We start from the raw sequence: 20556 nt of genomic DNA on the forward strand, positions 1-20556 counted from the left end.
CTGGTGCTCATTAGCATCACAATGGTGTCTGGGAGCACACAGGTCTTTTTAACAAGAGGCTCTGGCGTCAAGTCCCTCCACCTCCCAGCCGAGGGGAGATTTTCCCAGGCTCTGCTGACAATCACACAACTGTTTGCTCTCTAAACGCAGCTCTGGGGCCACTCAGCCCGCCTCGCCTCCCTCAATGGACGCTCCAGAGTGGGATGGAGCAGCCTGCTGCCACTCAGTCACTGTCTCACTGCGAGTTCCTGTTTTACTTTAACCATTATGTCAGTTTTAATGACATGTATATTATTTTCTTTACAAGACTATTATATTATATTATATTATATTATATTATATTATATTATATTATATTATATTATATTATATTATATTATATTATATTATATTATATTATGTTTGCTCTGACAGCTGATTCACACTTCTCCTAGCCTCAAGGTTAAGGTTAAAACCTTAACAAAACATTAAATTAATAATACAAATAAAAAAACATACTTACGGGTCATAAACTTCGAGTAAATCCCACATCGCCAGTTCAAGTCCACTCAGTGTTTTTACGCAACTTTCTACCAATCAAAAAAAGCCCAAAGTCCAGCAAGCCAGTCACGCCAAGTCTTATTTCAGTCTGAGAGTAAAAACTATACAGTTCTCTCTGATCCATGTGTGTTTTTTAAAAACACTGCTTCTCCTGCTCTACTGAACAAAAAATAGGCCGAGGCCGAGGAGAGACCGCTGCCAGCTTCCAGCATCCTCACACCTCCACAGCAGCCTCGGATGACAGTGTGCGCCGAGCTGCTGCGTCGCTGGTCCCCTGCTCTCTCTGCTCTCTGCTCTCTCTCTCTCTCTCTCTCTCTCTCTCTCTCTCTCTCTCTCTCTCTCTCTCTCTCTCTCTCTCTCTCTCTCTCTCTCTCTCTCTCTCACGCGCACCCACACACACGCTCTGTGGACGACGTGCACAAAAGCCCAAACATTTAACCATTGTGAACCGGTGTCTATTGTTCGGTTTGAGTGACGCGTCTCCCTCTTTTCCTCTGCATCTATTCTGGCAGCATCTGATGGAGATGGGTGGAGGGAGCTGCGCGGCCCGGTGTGGCTGAGAAAGGGTGGAGGAAGGCACCACCGAGCTCCTTAGGGAGACGGACGCAGCAGACCCAAAACTTAGATTCACCACCAGGAAGATCAAAGGCTCGACGCCATATGATGTCAGCGCGCGTCATGGCAGCGTACTGCTGTGCCATAGAACAGATACCTTCACTCCTCATCCTCCGCATGCTCCATCGTCCCTCTGTCTCCCCACGGTCCGCCGGCAAACGTGCACCTCTGCTTCCACGAGGCACCTGTGTGACCAGCTCGCGGGAGGAGCCGGAGCCAGACCGAATCATGAGCCCGCACCGACTAGAGATTAAAATGCTGTAGTTTCCATTTGGCTCGACTGCAGGAGAGATGCGTAAAAGAGAGGCGGTTCAGGCGAGCTGCAGACGGTGTGAGAGCTGGACACGGTGTGAGAGCATCATCAGCGGTGTGCGAGGTGGTGCTGCCGCAGCATCAGCAGCGCCAACACGCGCACACGCTTCCCCATGGCTACTGCGGGTCACGTTGTTCTACGTGTTGCGACGTCTCCTTCCTCCCTGTGCGTAACCGAGCACACAGTGGACAGACGTGTGCCAAACACCAACCTCAGTGCGGAGTTCCACCCTCTGAATCCGCTCTGTAACATCAGAAATGCAGAACGTGTGCGCACGGACGAGAGTCACCGGTGCGCGCCGCAAAACTGTCCCCGGTAATGAACGTGATTTTTTGCGTGCTGACGTCAGGCGCACGGATAGGTTATTCCAGATATGTTATCCAATACGAGCGCGTGGGATGCGGAGGCTCGTTCATGGGATCTCATCCAGACTGACGTTGGAAGACTTTACTGCTGCTACTGCTGCTGAGCGGACAGGCAGAACCGTCCATGGCAATATTATCATTAAGATTATTATTATACCCTTTAAGAAGAAATAAAATATGTCCCCACCCAATATGTTTTTTAAATCTTTTTATACATTTCCAAATAAAATCGTGTGTGTGGTGAGTGATATAGTTAATTTACCTGTAAGAAGGACACGTGACAGGATAATTACGAATAACGGGTTTCAGTTTGTCTTTTGGTTTGATATAATCTTGTGTAATTATTACTTAGATTATATGTTCATATATTTGCATCAATTATTAGTATTATTATACATGCACACAGTGTGCGTTGGTGGATAATGTACAATCCAGTCCTCCACCAAGAATTAAATGAAGGTTAAATTTGTACTATTCGGGGAATATGTGAAGAAAGTGTTTTTATATTAAAAAAAAACATGTTCTGCTTTATTTCTATACCCCCACATGTGCCTCATGTTCTATATAAACTAGGGATAACCTAGCTCAGATATTATGTATTAAATTTGTCCTGCTGAGATTCCTAATGTCACAAATTAATTCTGGACCATCTTACTGGGACTTCCTTACATGTGCTGATCATTCAAACAGCTCTGATTGCTTCCCATAATTCACCTTCAACGCATTTTACGGGTTTTTTAGCACGAGGGCATATCATGGGAGGTGACGGCCGAGCATGTTGTATGATGTGGAAACTTCACACGGCAGAGGACAAACTGTAAAGATCACCAGACACAGACTATTCCAGCCAAACAGCGACATCTATCGGCTGAAAGGCGGCGAGGGCGCTCGGGCCTGTGCGAGGTTTGTTTGGCCTAAATCCTCGACACGAATCTTACTCAACTCTCAAACTCACAACGGAATAAAACGAATAAGCTCAATATGATATAAACACAACATTTATGAATTCACAGTCGAATATAATACGATCATTTAGCTCTAAAGATGGATAAACATGCGTTGATGCGTGAGGCCTTTTTTCTTTTGATTTGCAGAAATATTGGTGAGATTTGAAAATACTAAGTTTAATAATGAGCCTATAATGATAACGGAGGTGTATAAAGATGAATGTATCATCTTGATGCCCTTTTATGAATGAACGGTATCGAACAACAGCTCGCAACAGGCCCACGTGCCGCTGCAGAGGAGAAGGCTTCATTGTACCATTGTACAATTTACCCGATAAACACGTGATTATCCTCATAATAATAATGATTTGCAGAAACATAAATATGAGTCAAAAAAACAGAAGAATGTCTTTACCCTACGACCAGTAAAATAAATACATAGATGTACGTGATGTAAAAAATATAACCAGTGTTAGTGTGGTACAGAATCCATGAATAGACTTTGTAATGTTTATACTATGGGATGTTTGGCTTTATAGAAATAAAGGAGGTAATAGTGTGGCTTTTGATATACACCATGCGTTGGAGCGTTTGTATTTATGATAAGTAACGACACAGGAAGGGCTGAACACATTCACAACAGGCTGCAAAAGTACAATGGCGATTTACAGATATTTCAGATTTGTACAAATTGAAAACTGAAATTGCTCTATTTTATTCAGATTTGTTGGAATAATATCGCCAGTATTTTAATCTAAGTTAATAGAAGTTAATTCAAATAATTTTGGTTTATTTAAACCTCTTTATGAATATATCTACATTTCAGGACAGTAGATAACTACATAGCCTGATTACTTAGTGTATAGTGTTTAACCTATCCAATTTAATTTAATACAAGTTGACCTTTGTGCATCAAAAGAAAAATAAGTTTTCATCTTTGAAGTAAAATGTGTCTTTAATCACCTGTTTACACAAAGAGTGTGTTGAAAATACATTGTCCTGGGTACAATCTTTAAGAAATAAAGATTTGAGAAATATTCTGGTCTTTAAATGCACCAACACCTCAACCAGATACATTGCATCAAACGTAATTCCTGGACATCTAGAGAACAAAGAGCACCAGGTTTGTTAAATGTGTTTCTGAAATTAATATAACAAGTCTTTCAATTATTTAGTTCGATTTTTGTTTCTATAAAAATGACTTGGAACCATGTGCTCTCTCTGTTTGAGAATAAAGAAAATTCTTTCGAATTTATCTCAATATATTGGAGGTATGATGAAACTGATACCACTCAGAAATTTGACTCTTTTATAAAATTGAGAAAATATTATTACTGACGATTTTTTTCCAGTTTTAAATGAAATAAAAAACTTCTGTTTTTGATCAAATTAAATAGTGTGTAACACTGCACACACACATACACACACATGCCACAGTGGCAGAAATGCACAAATCCTGCTTCTCTCCTTTAAAAGCGCCTCCACAATAAATCACTTCATTTGTGTCACATGTGTATGACTGTTGTGTGTCGTCACGCTGCCGAGCCAGGTTCCCTTCATTTGTTAATAACTGTCCAATTCAAGTGGCCACTTCTGGGAATTGTAATGGCCGCTCTTCAAAGAGGCTTGACCTGATGCTGGGACATGAAGGTGTCAGAGGTCACACAAGAGGACCAACAGGGAGCAAATATTTCCCCTGCCCTCGGCCGTGCCCCCCAATCAGCAGGTTGCCAAGTATCCTACTTCAGTTAATTCCAATAAATTCAGAGACCCTGGAGTATTTTAAAATCTTCAAATAAATAAGTCGTCCAAATAAATTTTGGCGAAAACCAAAACTTTAAATTGTGAGCGATTACAAAATTCCACATATATGTACTATCCTTATTATTTTGTATTACACTATAAAAGGTTACACTTATGATAAGTGCTCTTTACTTGTTTGTCACATCTAGTTGAATCAATTCATGTAATGTGACTTAAGTACTTGTTTTGCCTAAAAGACGTAAAAAACTATTTTCACGTGGGTGAACTGGACTGCGTTCCTGAATCAATGAGAGCTTATATCCTTGTAGAAAATGTTTAACTCGACTATTTCATCTTATTTATAGTCAGAAAAGAAAAGAGCAACGTTTTTAAAAATCGAGCGAAGCCGCATTCCTCTGAGCGCTCTGATTTGAAATGTGAATATCTTGTTGTATTCACACGACTTATAACATCATACATCTGTTATGAGTGAATGCATGAGAAGTCTGATTGGTTCTCAGTCCTATAGAGCCATGTGCTGTGTAGCTTTGCAGTAACTCAGATATCATGGTTGTGGGAGAATTATTCATTGAAAAGAAAACATATTTGCCTTTCTAGACAATTTATAAAACGGAAACAAATATTACAGCAACTGCAATATTTTCATGTGATGTTACACCTCATTTTTTTTTCTATTACAGCCCCAACTCCTACAAAAGCGAATGCTGTGAAGTGCTGCAGTTAGATTCCTGAACAATTGAGGAATAAAACTCAAAAAACTCTTGATTCACCTAGCAGAAATCATCAACTGGTCTTATGCAGAGGCTTTCAAGAGAACAACATGTTGGTGTATGAGGAATCATATCTAGCATATCTACTCACAGTTTAGAGCCTGCAGGTGGAGGCAGGAGACAAGTGGCATCTCAATTACAACATTAACTATGATCCCATCCAGAAAACCGAAAAGGGCAGATAAAGAAACATTTGCAAAAATGGACTAAATCAATATAACGATTACTATAGATTAATTTCAGTTAGTCAAGAGCAGCTAAACAAACTTCCACTTTTCAATCACAATAAAATTGAATTTAAAATGTAAATTCTATAACCACTTTTCTATCACTGTTCCAACTACAAAACCTATCAACTTACGTTACGGCAGCGTCTTCTGCTCCGTCCTGTGCTGAGCGAGTGAGAGATGTTGGTCCATTCCCCAGCATGTGAACACAGACTGGGTTTCCTCCTGCTTTCCTGGTTTAATTGGGAACAGGCTGAGGTTTATGCTAATGAGCGCTGACATCAGTCTTAACAGCCTCCTCTTGATAAAGGAGAGGAGCAAAGGGCCAAAGTCGCGCCTCTTTTCCCAGGCAATTCCATCGGTCAAGTTCAAGCTCAGCGCCGACGTGCACAATTGTCATTCAAAACTTAATAATGCACGGAGGGAAATCACTGGGGGGGGGAGAGAGGCCTGCAAACACATTTAGCTTCACATGTGAAACTCTTGGAACCAGTTGAATCAGTTTCAACATACGGGGCTGTATTCTATAAAACAAGATACCAGGATAAAGCCACAGTTGGACACAGTTTCACTTGTGTTTGGGATTTTCCATGAAAAAAATCCTGGAGGAAATCCGTTCCCCAGCTTCTGGTTTTAATCCGATAAATGAACACAGAAATGTTTGAGTTCATTCTAAAACCTGATCAAATCATTTCTTATTTTTCTTCCTATCACTCTTTCAGGGTTTGAGAGATTTGGTGAAAAATGGTGAAATGTTGAAGTTTCAGTTGTGTTGCCTGTTGTTAAAAAGCAACATCTGAGTTTCAGAGTTTTAGAATGACATGATATGAGCATTGATTAACGTGAGAATGATGAGCAAAAGACATCGCTTTATATATTTCCTTGAAATAAAAAGTCTATAGCCTGGTATATATCGTTGTCTGGGACGGTTTCTTCTTTTAAGTCTCAGCTAAAAACCTGCATTCTTTCGAAGGCATATTTTAGAATTTACTATTAGCATATTTAACATTATTTACTTGCTTCTATATTTTAACAATGTTTTGAAGCACATTGTAACTTGTGTTAAGTTATATTATTATTATATCTGCACAGATCTAGACGAAGAATAAATGAGATATATAAGGGTGTGAGATAAATGGGGGAGAGATTGTGTAAAAGAGGCTGCCACTTTGTGCTGCTGATTGTTGCTGATATTTAGTGCAAATGTAAATTTTTGCAAATAAAGTTCATAGGCATAAAAATATTAGAGAAAATGTCATTTAAAAATCCTGTTAAGTACCAAATTACACTTATATTCTTATATCCTTATGTATATCTGCATATCTGCATGTGTGCATGTACATCCCCCATCTGTCCAGCCTGGCCAGTGGATCCCCCCTGGGATCGAACAGGAGCACAAACAATTTTTTGTGTAATTACAGTGTAAGTGAGCAATCATTTGTGTCTTCGTGATCCAGAATCTGTGTGAGGACGAGACAAAGTAGCAGCTTAACAAGTTACAGCAGATTCAGGCCGAACTAATGCTCTGTGTGTTTAAGTAGGATCCAGGAGTAAGCTCACAGAACTAATGTTGGATCTAGTGGGCACTGTTGCTGCGTTTGGCTGGTTTTGTGATTGAGACCAGCATGAAAGAAGAACTACAGCAGATGTTACATTTATGTGTTTTGTTAAATCAAGGCTATAACACAAGGTCTGCCCGGGTTCACAAATCCTCTAAGATTCAATCAAGCTGCACCAAATGTCCCACACTCTCTGAATGAGCCTGGTTCTTTTCATAAGATCCATGCATTTTTGTGCCATCTGTTTGTTCCTGAGTAATTTCAATTTGTTGTACTTCCTGTTTGTTATTTTGACTGTACATAAACATGTGTCCTGGATAATAATGTCCTGTTAGAAGATGTGAGACCATGACGGGACAGAGGGCAATGGATGAGGGTAGAGGTAAAGATGATTATGGGTAGTGTTGGTTGAGTTGAACATGTGCTTGGAAAAGTGTGGAGGAAAGAGTAATATATAATATAATAAAATGTTGTCAAAACCTCAACGTGTATATGTTTAACTTTGGCCAATAAACATTAAGTTGACAAAAAAAAATAATAATACATGAATTATTCACTGGGGAAATTTACACAAAAAATATTCCTCCAGTAGTTTTTGTGTAATCTAGTTCACAAACCAACAGACATAACCTCCTTGGTGCAGGTAATGAAAAAGGCCGGTGCAGGATAGTCATACTTCTCTAGACTACAGTATCATTCTATTCCATCTTTGATGGACATTTTGTCATGGCGGTTATTGCTTTTTGTACAGTAGAAAAATTCATACACGATATTTTGAATATTATTGTAATGACTTAAACACAATCAACAAAGACACATACCAGGCTATGTGAGTGGCACATGCTTTTTGACGGAAGAGAATAACCACATTCATCTCCTGTACGTCATGTCTGACATTCACAACCATGATGTTTGATTTGATTGTGCAAAGACAGTAAAGATAATAAAGAGCGATCAGGTGAAAAGATGGTGAATCACCACAGCTTCGACTTTACAGGCCTTTCCCATCCGGTCACTTCCCTGTGATATACAGTATGTCCATGTCTGGTAATTAACAGTCATGACTCACTCGTCCTATAAATAAATCCCCTGTGACAAAGCAAATCTAACCCTCCATAGCTGGTTCCCACAGCTCCCCCCCACACTGCAGAGGAGGCAGCATTTAGGAATGAGACAAAAAGGAAAAGAGCGGGGAAAATGAAGGGAGGATATAAAAAAAACTTGGCGGTATGGGAGTTTCCTTTGACGGGGCACCATTGCAACATTTGCATATATTCAAATCAGGCAATGAATACCATGCACAGGGCGACAAACAAAGACAGGCCAATGGGAGGGCTGCGTCCCTGCTGCGGGCTCAGAAGCAGCCGCCAGTATCCCAGCAGCACCCTGGGAGGGAGACAGGGAAGTGGTGTGGGAACCGGGAGGCCCCCGAGCCGAGCAGAGGGAGGGGAGCCACTTGTATTCCGCGGTGAATTAGCATTTTATTTGTGTCCATTTTCATCAGTAATTTCTGCCACGCCACTTCAGCTACAGATGGCTAACATGGCAGAGGGATTAGCATTTGTGTAAAAGATGATAATGATGGAAGAGTTTTTCCACCCAGACAGAGACGTTTCTTCTCACAGTGTCAAAGGCGTATTAGAGGTTGGGCAAATGTACAGTTCAGAGTCTTTTTCTGTTCTGTCTCCAGGGCTGATGTTGGTTAATGTTAGAGGATGCTATGGCAATGAGTAAAACAGAACAGATTTCTCTGTACATGAAGAGGTCATTAAATGCTTGAATCCCACTTATCATCCGTCCATGTAGAGTAAATGTTTATGTATTTATCTTCAGGAGCACCGAGAGCAGGATAAACAAGCACCTTCGTTCCACCCTGAAAGGTAATATGCAAAAATAATGATTAAAGCTACATCACCTCATTTCCCCTCAGACTTTCAGCCTATAATTGCCTCGGGGTAAAGACCAGAGTTGCGTCAACACACTCATAGAGATCAAACCACCACACGGAGTATTGATACGGAGCTAAACAACTCATTTTATGTTGTTGGTGTTTACAGATGCCGGCCCGGCGGTGCGTACACATAACCACCAGAGATGCTGCTGCCTCGTCGCACAAAGCTCTGTTTGATTAAACTCGCAGCTCGCACTGAAATGTCACGGCCGCCTGCGCAAATTCAGGGGGCAAAGGATCAGACACATCTTGGGCAGAAGGGGTGCCACCAATTAGCAGGGGAAAATGGGAATTCAATCGAACCCGGGGCAGACCACCCAAACAACATGGACGCACGCACATGCTAAACGCAGATTTGAATGCGGTGAATAGTTTTGGTAAGGGATCTTCGGAGAGCGTGCTGCTGGAAACACTCGGCCCTGTTGGAGGCACATGGGGCCTCCGCATTGTGCAGAGGATGAGCTGACATTATAATGCATGTACACAGTGTGCATGTGTTTGGGTGTGTGTGTGTGTGTGTGTGTGTGTGTGTGTGTGTGTGTGTGTGTGTGTGAGTGTGTGTGTGTGTGTGTGTGTGTGTGTGTGTGCGGACAATCATTCGCATTCTGATTGACCAACCATACCACACATGTAGGATGCACCGATGCACCCGGAGCCGTCGTCCTTCCACCACATAACTCCCCAAACACCTCATGGCTTATTATAATCTGCGGCTAAGACATCATCTCAATGCATTTTAACAAATTACAAAGGTATCGTTTTGTTTTATACAGCACACGCTTTGCCAAACATGTTGTTGTAAAGCTCTCTCCCACATTTGTATCCGTCTTAATAGAAAAATAATGCTTTAATACATTTTTACATCAAAATACTGCCCTCCTCTTCTCTGCTCCTCTCCCTGGTGTCTGTGTGCCTTAATTCCTGAATGGAGAGAAGAGACTTTAAACCCAGCAATTTGCATAATGTTTGTTTTCATCCAATGAAATGTTAAGATACATGGTGGTGGGAGCATAAAATGTGGAGATTATCATTAGCAGGGCGTTCAGGGGTGTTGAGAAAGAACAAGAAACTAAGTTGGATATAATCTTACATTTTAATTAGAGATGAGGAGCAGGGGGAGCCGACTTTTAAATTAAAACTGCTCAACTAGTTTCCTACTAGATTTCGTATTCTTTTTCTATTTGAGCAGAATAGATATGCCTGACCTAAAAGCAAATATTTTGACCCCTGTCGACCTAAAAAAAGCCCTTAATGGGCCCTTGAATGTCAGAATTGGACCATAGATCAATGGAGGAAGGTGGAATCATCTGATGGACACAGTTTTTTCTGGAAATCTTGTGCATGGCCAGGTCTGTGAGCATTTTTTTTACCTGGGAAAAAGATGGCACCAGGATGGATTATGAGAAGAAGGCAAGGCAGTGGAGGCAATCTGATGTTGGGAGATGAAGAAATGAAACCTTGGGTCCTAGCTTTCATGTGGATGTTCCTCTTACTCTTTCAGCAGGATATGGTGCACTGCAGCATTGCAAAAACTGTTCAGGAATACTTCAAGGTGTTGACTTTGCCATCAAATTACCCAGATCTCATTCTGACTGAACTGGATATCCAACATTAGAAAATATAGAGACCTTTAATTATTAGATCCTAAAGTCAAGGTGCCACATCACAGGAAAACTTCGAGGTTTGGTGCAGTCTATGCATCAGAGCTGATTTAACAGCATGAGGAAATCTACACAATATTACGCAGGTCGTTTAAATAGGGCTGCGGGGCGCTAAAAAAAATAAATATATATAGCAATATAAGTTTCATAAATAGAAATGTAGCAAAGGCTCAATATAATCTACATGATCTTTATGCATTATAAGTACAGAGGACTGAGGTATAATGTCTGATTGATCTACCTCAGATTTGTAAAACACTTTGCTCAAGAGTTAAAAACCTTCACTCAGGACCAAAAGTTGGCATTATTTATTGTGTAACGTACAGAGGGCACAATTGTTATACAAATATGATAATTATCCCACATCTGGCAACACTGTAGCCTACGCTGATAGAAACACAAAGGTGTTTGTAGTTGTAGTGGGGAAAAAGTACTATAAGGTACTATATATTATTTACTCGCCCAATGATATTCTTCCTTAACCAATCCTAATATTTCACCCAATCAAAGGAGGGAGCTGATGTTAGTGATGGTATCTCATTACTTATCTTAGCCAATAACTAATAATGTGCTTTGACTCGTGCTTCTTAGTTAGTAGCAATAGACCCTTTTCCCTGCAGCCATTTTGTGATAAGCAACTTCTGTGTTTACCGACTATTTCATGTCGTAATGACTGTTGTGAAAAAGGTGTATAGTAACAAATAAACTGGACTGGTCCACCAACACAGAGGCTGTCTACAAGAAGGGCCTGAGCCGGCTTTACTTCCTGAGGAGGCTCAGGTCCTTCAATGTCTGCAACAAGATGCTGCAGATGTTCTATAAGTCTGTTGTGGCGAGCACCATCTTCTTTGCTGTGGTGTCCTGGGGTGCGGGCATCAAGGCTAAGGATGCCAACAAACTGAAAAAACTCATTAGGAAGGCAGAGTCTGTGGTTGGCTCTAAGCTTGTCACCCTGGAGGAGGTGGTGGAGGACAGGATGCTGGCAAAACTGCTGGCAATCAAGGACAATCCCTCTCACCCCCTCCACAAAACACTGGACAAGCTAAGGGGGAGCTTCAGCCACAGACTCATTCAACCCAGCTGCTCTAAAGAACGATACAGGAAATCGTTCCCCCTAACCGCAATAAGACTGTACAACTCATCTATCTCTGTCACCATCACAGAACTGCACTAAATATACCTGTCTCCTTGCACTGTGTACCCTGTACAACACTCCGCTCCATATACTGGAACACTTACTCCACATCATATGTGATATGCGTTAATATAAACCATATTGATACTATATATCATTTTATACAATAATACTGTCTTTTGCACACTCTGTCTTCATATTCTTACACTCATAGTATATTATATTATCTGTTGTATCGTCAAATACTTATATTTATACCCATACTATATATCATATTATACACATATTTATACATGTGTAAATGTTATTATTATTATTATTATTATTATTATATTTACTATTATTATTATATATACTGTTGCTGCCATTATTACCATATACTGCTATTATATTGCTATAATTACTATCATATATAAATACATATTATGTTATATTATATACTATATATACTGTACTATTTTTTATATACTGTCTAACAGTAACAGTACCATCATATCATCAGTACTATTACCATCATCAGCCACTACACCTTATCTACCTATTTATCTTGTGTTTCTGTTTTTTATTCTTTCTACCTCAATATTTTTTTATTTTATTCTATTCTATTGTATTTTATTCTATTCAAATGTACCGGCTGCTATGACAACTTAATTTCCCTTCTGGGATGAATAAAGTAATCTATCTATCTATCTATATCTAAAAACCGAATGTAATGTATAGCCTCCTAATTAAAAAAGGAAAAATACTGTAAGTCATACTTGAGTAATAGTAAAACTCCAAAATAATGATTTATAATATTCAACACAACACTTACTGAGTTCTCACTCAGATCAATGTAATGTTAAAGTACAACTCTCACAAAAGTCACTTATAACAGCAGTAGAGTAAACCCCACGACACACAGATTAACACAAAATAAACATTCAAGTAAAACACAGGCGGGTGAAAATACTCTAAAGCACAGTAATTCACGTGGCTACTTCCTGACCTCCCACCTCTGGGTTGGACAGCAGGAGTTATTTACAGGCTATGGTTTCAGATTACCTTTTTTTTTTACAAAACTCAGAATTCACAGAGCTCTTCCCGGAGCCCCTGAACGCAGCGCGTGACTCCGGTAGTACATCCGGGACACTGCTCAGCTTCACATGTGTGTTGGTGCAGCTGTCAGCTGGAGAACAGGAGCTGAGCTCAGGTCGGCTTGAAACGCGTCTCTCCGCAGAGAAAATGGTAAAATCCGCAGCCCGCTAAACTCACATGCTGTCGTCAGTGTTAATACTCTGCTGTGTAATCCGCCAACGAGCTCGTTCAGCTCGTTTAGCCCGTGTGGCTAACTGCAGTCAGAGCTGTATGCTAATGCTAGGTCGCTAGCTCACGCCTGCAGCAGTGACAGGTGGTGAAGTTTAACTTCAACACATTCTCGATTCAAGGTTATTTAACGTGTTAGCTCACTCTTGTTAGCCTTTACACCCTTTAATTCAAACGAGTGCATTGTAAAAAGCGAGTTAGCCTAGCTTAAATGTAGCTAAATCCACGTCCTGCTGGAACTTTCTTGTGTCTTGTGCTGAGTCAACACATTATAGTGGCATGATGACAGACTGCCACAGTTGTAGACAAGGCTGTCCTGCTGGGTGATGCATTACTACACACACACACACACACACACACACACAGACACAGACACAGATGGAGCTTCTCATGTTCGGTGTTTCCTCTGACAGGCTCTGGTGGGGATTCAGCTCGTGGTCAGCCTGCTGGCTGCCAGCATCATGCAGAAGATGGCTCCACACTGCTCCTTTGCACGTTGGCTCCTCTGCAACGGCAGGTACTGTCACTCCTTTATTCTGACTTATGCACCTATATATACGTAGTTCACCGTGCCCTGTTTATTTACATGTGGTTGCTTTTTTTTCTTCCAGTTTGTTCCGGTTCAAACATCCTTCAGAGGGAGAGCTGTGCGCGCTGGCCGGAAAGCAGATGCCCAAACAGAACAAGAGAGACAGGTGGGAGTTAGGGCAAAGTTACATTAATGCAACACCTCGTTCAGACCTGGTATTTATATCCATCCTGAGAGATCTGCTCTCAAATAGCCTGCGCCAAGTCCATATGTGAACAAACACAAATGCATCCTCAATTCATATTGCGATCTGATCACTCTGACCACATTCGGAGGTGGTCTGGGATGTGGCCACTCTCTATTAGATGTGTGAACACACATGTCCTGGTTCCGGCTTTCTCAGCTCACCTCCTCTGACTTGCTACAGTTTCTCTATTTGCTCCTTTCAGTGTCCTTAAATTAATTTTAATTTATTGTCACCACCACGATGTCAACACTGACCATCACATAATTATTTCTAGATTTATTTACAAAAAAGTAATATCTACCTCTCCACTGTAGCAGAATGAAGCGCTCTGCATTGATTCATTAGCCCTTCCTCGCATGCTTTAGGACCTAGAGGAAGATATCTTGAAAAAAACTCCATTTATTGTTCTTTTTGCTCTTTGAAATAAAGGTGCATAGTTGCACTTCACTGTCACTTAACCTCTAAGCTAAATGCCCACTCCAGTCAGAATAGCAAGTTTCTCTCTTAGTATTTATTACTCATAAAACTCCATAACAGATGTGTATTTTTTTTCTAACGCGACCACATGTTCTCTCTGTGTTATTTCCAGACGGCAGAATGGAGAAAGCAAGCCTCTCACTGTGCCCAAAGACATTGACCTTCACCTGGAAAAAGCTCCAGTTAACGTCATTGATGCTCTTGGTAAAACAAACACTGCTCCGTCGACACTATAGTGACATTGTGCCAGTACAAACAGTGCTTAGGCTCAGCTGTAGGCTCACAAGCAACCCAATATACATTAAAAATCTTCGAATTTTTATGATCCCTCCATTAAAGCAATGAATGAAATCTAATTTATATCAACAGCTAGAGCCCAAAGAAGAATACTGATGTTGTTTCTGTCCTTGTTTCTACTCTCAGTGCTGCGCTTCTTCCTGGAATATCAGTGGCTGGTAGATTTTGCCGTCTATGCGATGGGTGTCTTCCTGTTCACCGAGTGTTACTACAATGTGGTGGATGCCAGCAAAGAGGTCAATGTTGGAGCTCTCTGGTGTGTCCTGACGGTTCTCTTCAGTGTGTATCCTTCAACTGCGAAGCAATCTCATATCACAAGTTAACAGACACATCCTAAAACCTCCACACTGAGAACCTACCAATCTTATTTCAAAGCTACAGTCTCATACTTCTTCCATGATCAAATGGCAAAGATGATGAATGTTCTAGTCACATTTGCAAAATTGTAAAAAAAATGTATCAGGGTCCATGTTTAGTTTTAATATTTCTAGATTTTTGTATTAAGTTTTAAGTTAGCATGTTCACCCTGTGTCCAGAAACTCAAGCTCCAACCCACAGTCTGAGTCCAATGTCAGCTGGGATCTGCTCCTCACTCTCGGTCCTTACCATGGTTTGTCCTTAATGTGCAACACTCAGAAAGACCCTTCACACTATGATGAGTCACTATTTCCGCTCTGAAGAAGGCGGCGAGCGATCCGTGTGCCTCGCCTTTGGTTTTCTGTCTCTGCTCGTGGCCATGCTGGTGCTGGTGGTCAGAGAGGACTACCTGGAGTTCGGCCTGGAGTCGGGCTTTTCCAACCTCTTTGACAACTTGGAAGTCTTCGCCAAACAGCAGGGCTACGCTGACTGGTCGTAAGTGCAAAATCCAACCAGTGACTGAAACGCTGCTTTGTACAGCTGAATATGAGACATACCACTTTAGTTCAGTTCAATGTGTGGGACCTGTGATAGACTGTAGTTGATGTATCTCTGTGTCAGATAACTGTTGTTGTTTTGACACCAGAATCCCAGTGACGAAGCTGACAGTGAAGCTGGGTCTCGCCGCTGTCTGTGCTTACATCGGTGCTCTGCTGGCTTTCCCCGGACTGCGAATGGCTCAGACTCATCTTGACGCTGTACAGTTGAACTCCGGCCGACCATTCATCCAGTAGGAGACCATAAATTCCCACTGCAGAAAACTGTTCTCCATGCCTTTTTTATGAACATAAAAAAAATACATTCGCAGTATTTAGCTCGCTGAGGGTGTCCTTAAAATTTCCCACAGGATTCTGCTGCAGATAAGCTTCCTGTCTCCTGTAATTGTGTTGGTTCTCTGGATAAAACCCATTGCAAGAGACTTCCTGGCCAACGCACCGATGGGGAAGACCTCTATCACAATGTGAGTGCAGATATACATGTGCATATTTTACCCAGTGCAAGCATCATGGATTCTCTAAACTAAAACAGCTATCAAGAAATGCAAGGTTACACCCAGAATTGTCAAGTGGGGATCTGGCTTACGCTTACTGTTGTTGCTCTGATCCTCTCTTAAAGAGTTCCCAGTGAATTGTTCGACAGCGTGCGTCTGTGGATCATCGTGGGGCTGTGTGTGCTGCGCTTAGCACTGACCCGCTACCACCTGCAGGCCTACCTCAACCTGGCTCAGAAGTGGGTGGAGCAGATGAAGAAGGAAGCGGGGCGCATCGCTGCCATTGACATTCAGAAGAAGGTCAGACCCAATATTCATGTTTTATGTAATAAATGAGCCGTTAACAACTCAATTTCAACAATGGAGAGTGACCTTTTGGTTTGCTTCTGAGTTTCAGATTTTCAAACTCTGTAACTTCCTGTAATGATTTAAGTTAACATGTTGTTTTTCAGGTTACACGTGTGTTTTGCTATCTGACTGTCATCACTCTCCAGTATCTGGTTCCTATTTTTCTCATCCTGTTTTCCACACTGTCACTCAAGGCACTAGGTAAGTGAAAGGCCCACACCTCCATCACCACAACCACTGTATTAATGTAAGATCCTCTGTTTGTTGAACATGAAGCTAGGAGCCGACTAGCTTAAGTATCTGAAATGGCTCCTGCTTCAGACCAAATCTAGTATATAGTAACTGGTCTTTTATGACCCTACAGGGGACTTCTCTTGGGGAGCGGGTGCCGAAGACACCCCCGGGGTCACACCGGCCCTGCTGATACCCACTGCGGCACCTGTGCTCCCTGGCAGTCTTGATGAAGATGAAGAGGGGGTAGAGGACATGGATGAAGACGTCCAGGCCACAGTAGCTCACCTGATGGCGTCCTTCACAGCGCTGCGGTCTGTCCTCACTCCACTTTTCTTCCGGGGCTTCTTCGCCTTCCTCACCTGGTGGGTGGCGGCCTGTCAGGTCATCAGCTCCCTGTTTGGCATCTACTTCCACCAGTACCTCATGCAGAGCTAAGCGAGGAGGTCAGAGCACCATGCGCCATAGCCCTCAGCTATGGTTGTACTGTTGCATTGTATTGATGCCTGGAGGTGGAACATTTCAGTAAAACACAACTAGAGACCGAATTCTCCAGGTTTTTGGATGAAAGAAGAACTGATCAAGGTTTGTTGAGTGAAAACAACGGTAGTGGGCACTCACTGCTACAAATGACTTTCAATGACCAGCATAGTACTGGTATCAATAACACCAATATACAGACAGAACTGGAACCTGAATCAGGAAGCAGGTTAACTTAGTCTGGCTTTCTTTGGGTTTCCTGGCTTTACTCTGTCTGAACAATAGTGTCACGGAGCTGGATAACAACTGGCTCACTACCCTGAGTTGACTGATCCATCCATGAGCATGTTCATTCAACTTACAGCTGTGGGAAAACCCAATTATTGCAGTAGAACTACATAATGCTCAGTGAAGTGAAATATAAACAACAAAAATCTGAGATAATACTTGTGGCTGATTTAGAAAACTATTCAACTATTCCAATGGACTCTAATAAACCAGAGTCCAATGGAATCCCACCAGCAGGTGATGTCTGGCAAGATGTTGACATTCTGACCCATGAGCACTCAGCAGTCATTACTATATTATTAGATGAGTGCTTAGTACTTGATCTTCATTTCATTATCAACTTAATGCGTGTAATGCTTTGTCAACACACACTATTTTCTGAACCACGCTTTATACACACAAGACAATACCAGCCGCGCCACATTTTAGCTGCTGATATCTCCCAGTTTTCCCAGTGGCAGCATAGGTTGTCAGGGTGATCCATTCCAGTTAAAAGAGAGCCTGTTTCATGATATCAAGAAATTCAGAGTTAAAGTAATAGCTCACAGAAAAATTCAAATCAATCATTATCTACTCACCACTTTGTCGATGAAGGGTTTGAGTCCACAACACACTTTAGAGTGTAAGGGGTAAACTTTGTTGCAGCAGAATCCAGTACAATAGAAGTCAATGGTGAGTCCTTCAGACGTAATAAAAACAGAAAATACATAACGTGTTGCCTACTTACTGCTTGTATGGTGTCATCCAAGTGTCAGAAGCCCAGACGTTCATATTCGACGAGGCCATAAACACCATGTTTTAAGCATAAAGGTCCACAGGAAGTGGCTTAGCACTTCGTAGGAAGATATCGGCTAAAAGCACGTAACCTTGTTTCGAGTCTAATCCACTTAGGACACAGTTGTTTTATTTCTGTTTTGTTAAGTCTGAAAAAGACTCTTCAATTTGATTGTATCTGCTGCAACAAAGTTTACCCCTGAGACTGAGAGTGTTTTGTGGACTCAAACACTTCGACCACACCTGCATTGGAATAATGGTGAGTAGATAATGAGTGCATTTTCATTTTTATCGGTGAGCTATCCATTTAAGCCCTAAGACAGCCGACTAACCCTCTAATCTTACGTTGTGATCATCTTCCAGTTTCTTCAATAAAACCTTTTCTGCAATTTATCAGACATATCCAGCCAGTGTTCCCCACATTGTTCTTATGGGAACATTAAATGCTGCATTTTAGATATTTAATAATACCAGGTCGAGTGTGAGTGTTTGTCCAAGTGTAGAGAAGACACTTTATTTTAGTTTTATCTTAAAGGGATGCTTTGTCTCCTTTTTAAGGAACCGATTCAAGAGTGCTAAATGTTCTTTTCTTTAAATTATCTTTTTCTGCTTTTACTGTTTTAGTTGTGATGAAGTAGTAAATCTCAGATCCAGCCTATTGAATTAAACACCGCTGAACATGCATCAGTGAAAACTGAACTTGAACGGTTGCTTTTCTATAACAAGTCTCCTTTTGATAATCCTAAGTGCCTGGGAGTTGAGGGGTTTTGAGTCTTTTAAAATCTCCTTCCTCCATGTTGATATATATATGAGAATGAATACAATCCTTTGATGGATGAAATTTCACACTCCAGACCCATTTGTTTTACTTCTCATTTTTTAAACAATGTTCACTGGCAACATTTGTAGTTGTAGTGACTTCATTAGCTGAATTTACTTTGTTTGTATTGCCAATCAGTCGTGTACATGTAGCATTCAATCTAAGTTAGTTTTGCATTAATGTGTTGTATTTATTTATTTATGATACATTTAGTTCTGTTCTTTAGAAAAGATACAGATGTTTGAACTCTTGTTTGTGGCACGTTTTTGGTTTTGTGTGTTTTTTTTGTAGGTAGCATTTTTGAATTGAACGCTCTGAAATCATCAAGCTGTGAGGGTGAAAGGAAAAAGTTGCTTCTTTTTTTAAAATATTTTTCTGAATGCATGGTGTGCAAACGTGTGGCTGTAACCTGAACAATTTAAGTTGTTTGTATGGCTTAATAAAAAAACATGATGACGTCGGTCTGATCATCCCTCTTAAATCTGTCTTCCGCTGAGGAGCGTGGGAGAAATCGCCGATTAAACATTTCCTTTTCAGGATCGTGGCTGCGATTTGACAAAAGTCATCACGCATGACAATGGAGTGTCTCGCCGCTGTGCCGGTCCCTGACCTCTGACCCCAACCTCCTACAAAGATCATTCTTTAATCACTGTTAATTACTATGAACCCGGTTCCCCCTGACAGCTTCATGAAGAAATATGATCCAACCGCCAAGATGAATAGTTTCATTTTCTGATTGTCTTTAAACACAGATTGCTTCCAAATGCTCCCCCCTCTTTTCAGGGCAGCCAAAACCATCCAAATTCAGTTTAAAAGCTTTATGACGTTATCAAAACATTTAGATTTACACGCCGGCCTTGTAACCACAGTTTAGGAACGTGACCTTTCTCCAGAGCGACACCGGAGACATTCTTTTGTTTGAACGCTGACATGATTTATGGTTGATATCATTCGACCTCCACGTCCAATCAGAAGGGTCTCTCCAACTTTGGGCAGGCAGGGGCGGCCCCCTCGCTGGTTTCTATGTGCACAGGGACATGCTTTACTGCACGAGGATCACAAAGACGAATAAGAGGAGAAATTTGGGAGGGCACCAGTTACAAACATTTACACCTCATATATTTTATGATGGGGGACTGAAATAAGGATGTTTAGGTGCTTTCTTTAGGAGAACTTCATAGGGTCATTGGGAAATAAAAAAAATGTGTGGGACATGTTTGTCTCGTAAGAACTGTGGCCAACACGCTTCCTGGTTCTCATCTTATTAAGGATTTCTTTGTGGTTTTTCCTGGTACTGCAGCTTCCTCCCACAGAACAAAGACATGCAATTTGGGTTAATTGAAGACTGTAAATTGACTTTAGGTGTGAAAGTGACTGTGATTGGTTGTTTGTCTCTGTGTGTTGGCCCTGTGATGCACCGGCGACCTGTCCAGGGTGTACTCCACGTCTCGGCCGATGTCACCTGGGATCGGCTGCAGTTGGCCAAATTAACTGAAAGGTGATAA

The 20556-nt window shown here is 41.4% G+C and overlaps 1 protein-coding gene and 1 long non-coding RNA gene across 4 annotated transcripts in view; one reads left to right on the forward strand and one right to left on the reverse strand.

The window, feature by feature from the left end:
- LOC133960333 (uncharacterized) overlaps window positions 1–5788 on the reverse strand; it is a 42638-nt gene extending 36850 nt beyond the window's left edge. The window contains exon 1 of one of the 3 annotated variants that reach the window (XR_009921914.1): window positions 5676–5788. This is a non-coding gene — a long non-coding RNA (uncharacterized LOC133960333). The other 2 variants (XR_009921913.1, XR_009921912.1) reach the window with 2 other exon arrangements.
- A 7164-nt stretch (window positions 5789–12952) lies between these two features.
- On the forward strand, window positions 12953–19511 carry tmem161a (transmembrane protein 161A). Its single transcript, XM_062395597.1, has 11 exons — window positions 12953–13074; window positions 13566–13669; window positions 13764–13847; window positions 14518–14609; window positions 14829–14985; window positions 15339–15554; window positions 15706–15849; window positions 15967–16080; window positions 16236–16410; window positions 16563–16659; window positions 16823–19511. The coding sequence occupies exons 1-11, from the start codon at window positions 13072–13074 to the stop codon at window positions 17125–17127; spliced, it is 1491 nt and encodes a 496-aa protein (XP_062251581.1). The 5' UTR covers window positions 12953–13071; the 3' UTR covers window positions 17128–19511.
- Window positions 19512–20556: the final 1045 nt, after the last annotated feature.

The sequence above is a fragment of the Platichthys flesus genome, chromosome 9 (genome assembly GCF_949316205.1).
Source record: "Platichthys flesus chromosome 9, fPlaFle2.1, whole genome shotgun sequence".
In the NCBI taxonomy this organism is placed as follows: Eukaryota; Metazoa; Chordata; class Actinopteri; order Pleuronectiformes; family Pleuronectidae; genus Platichthys; species Platichthys flesus.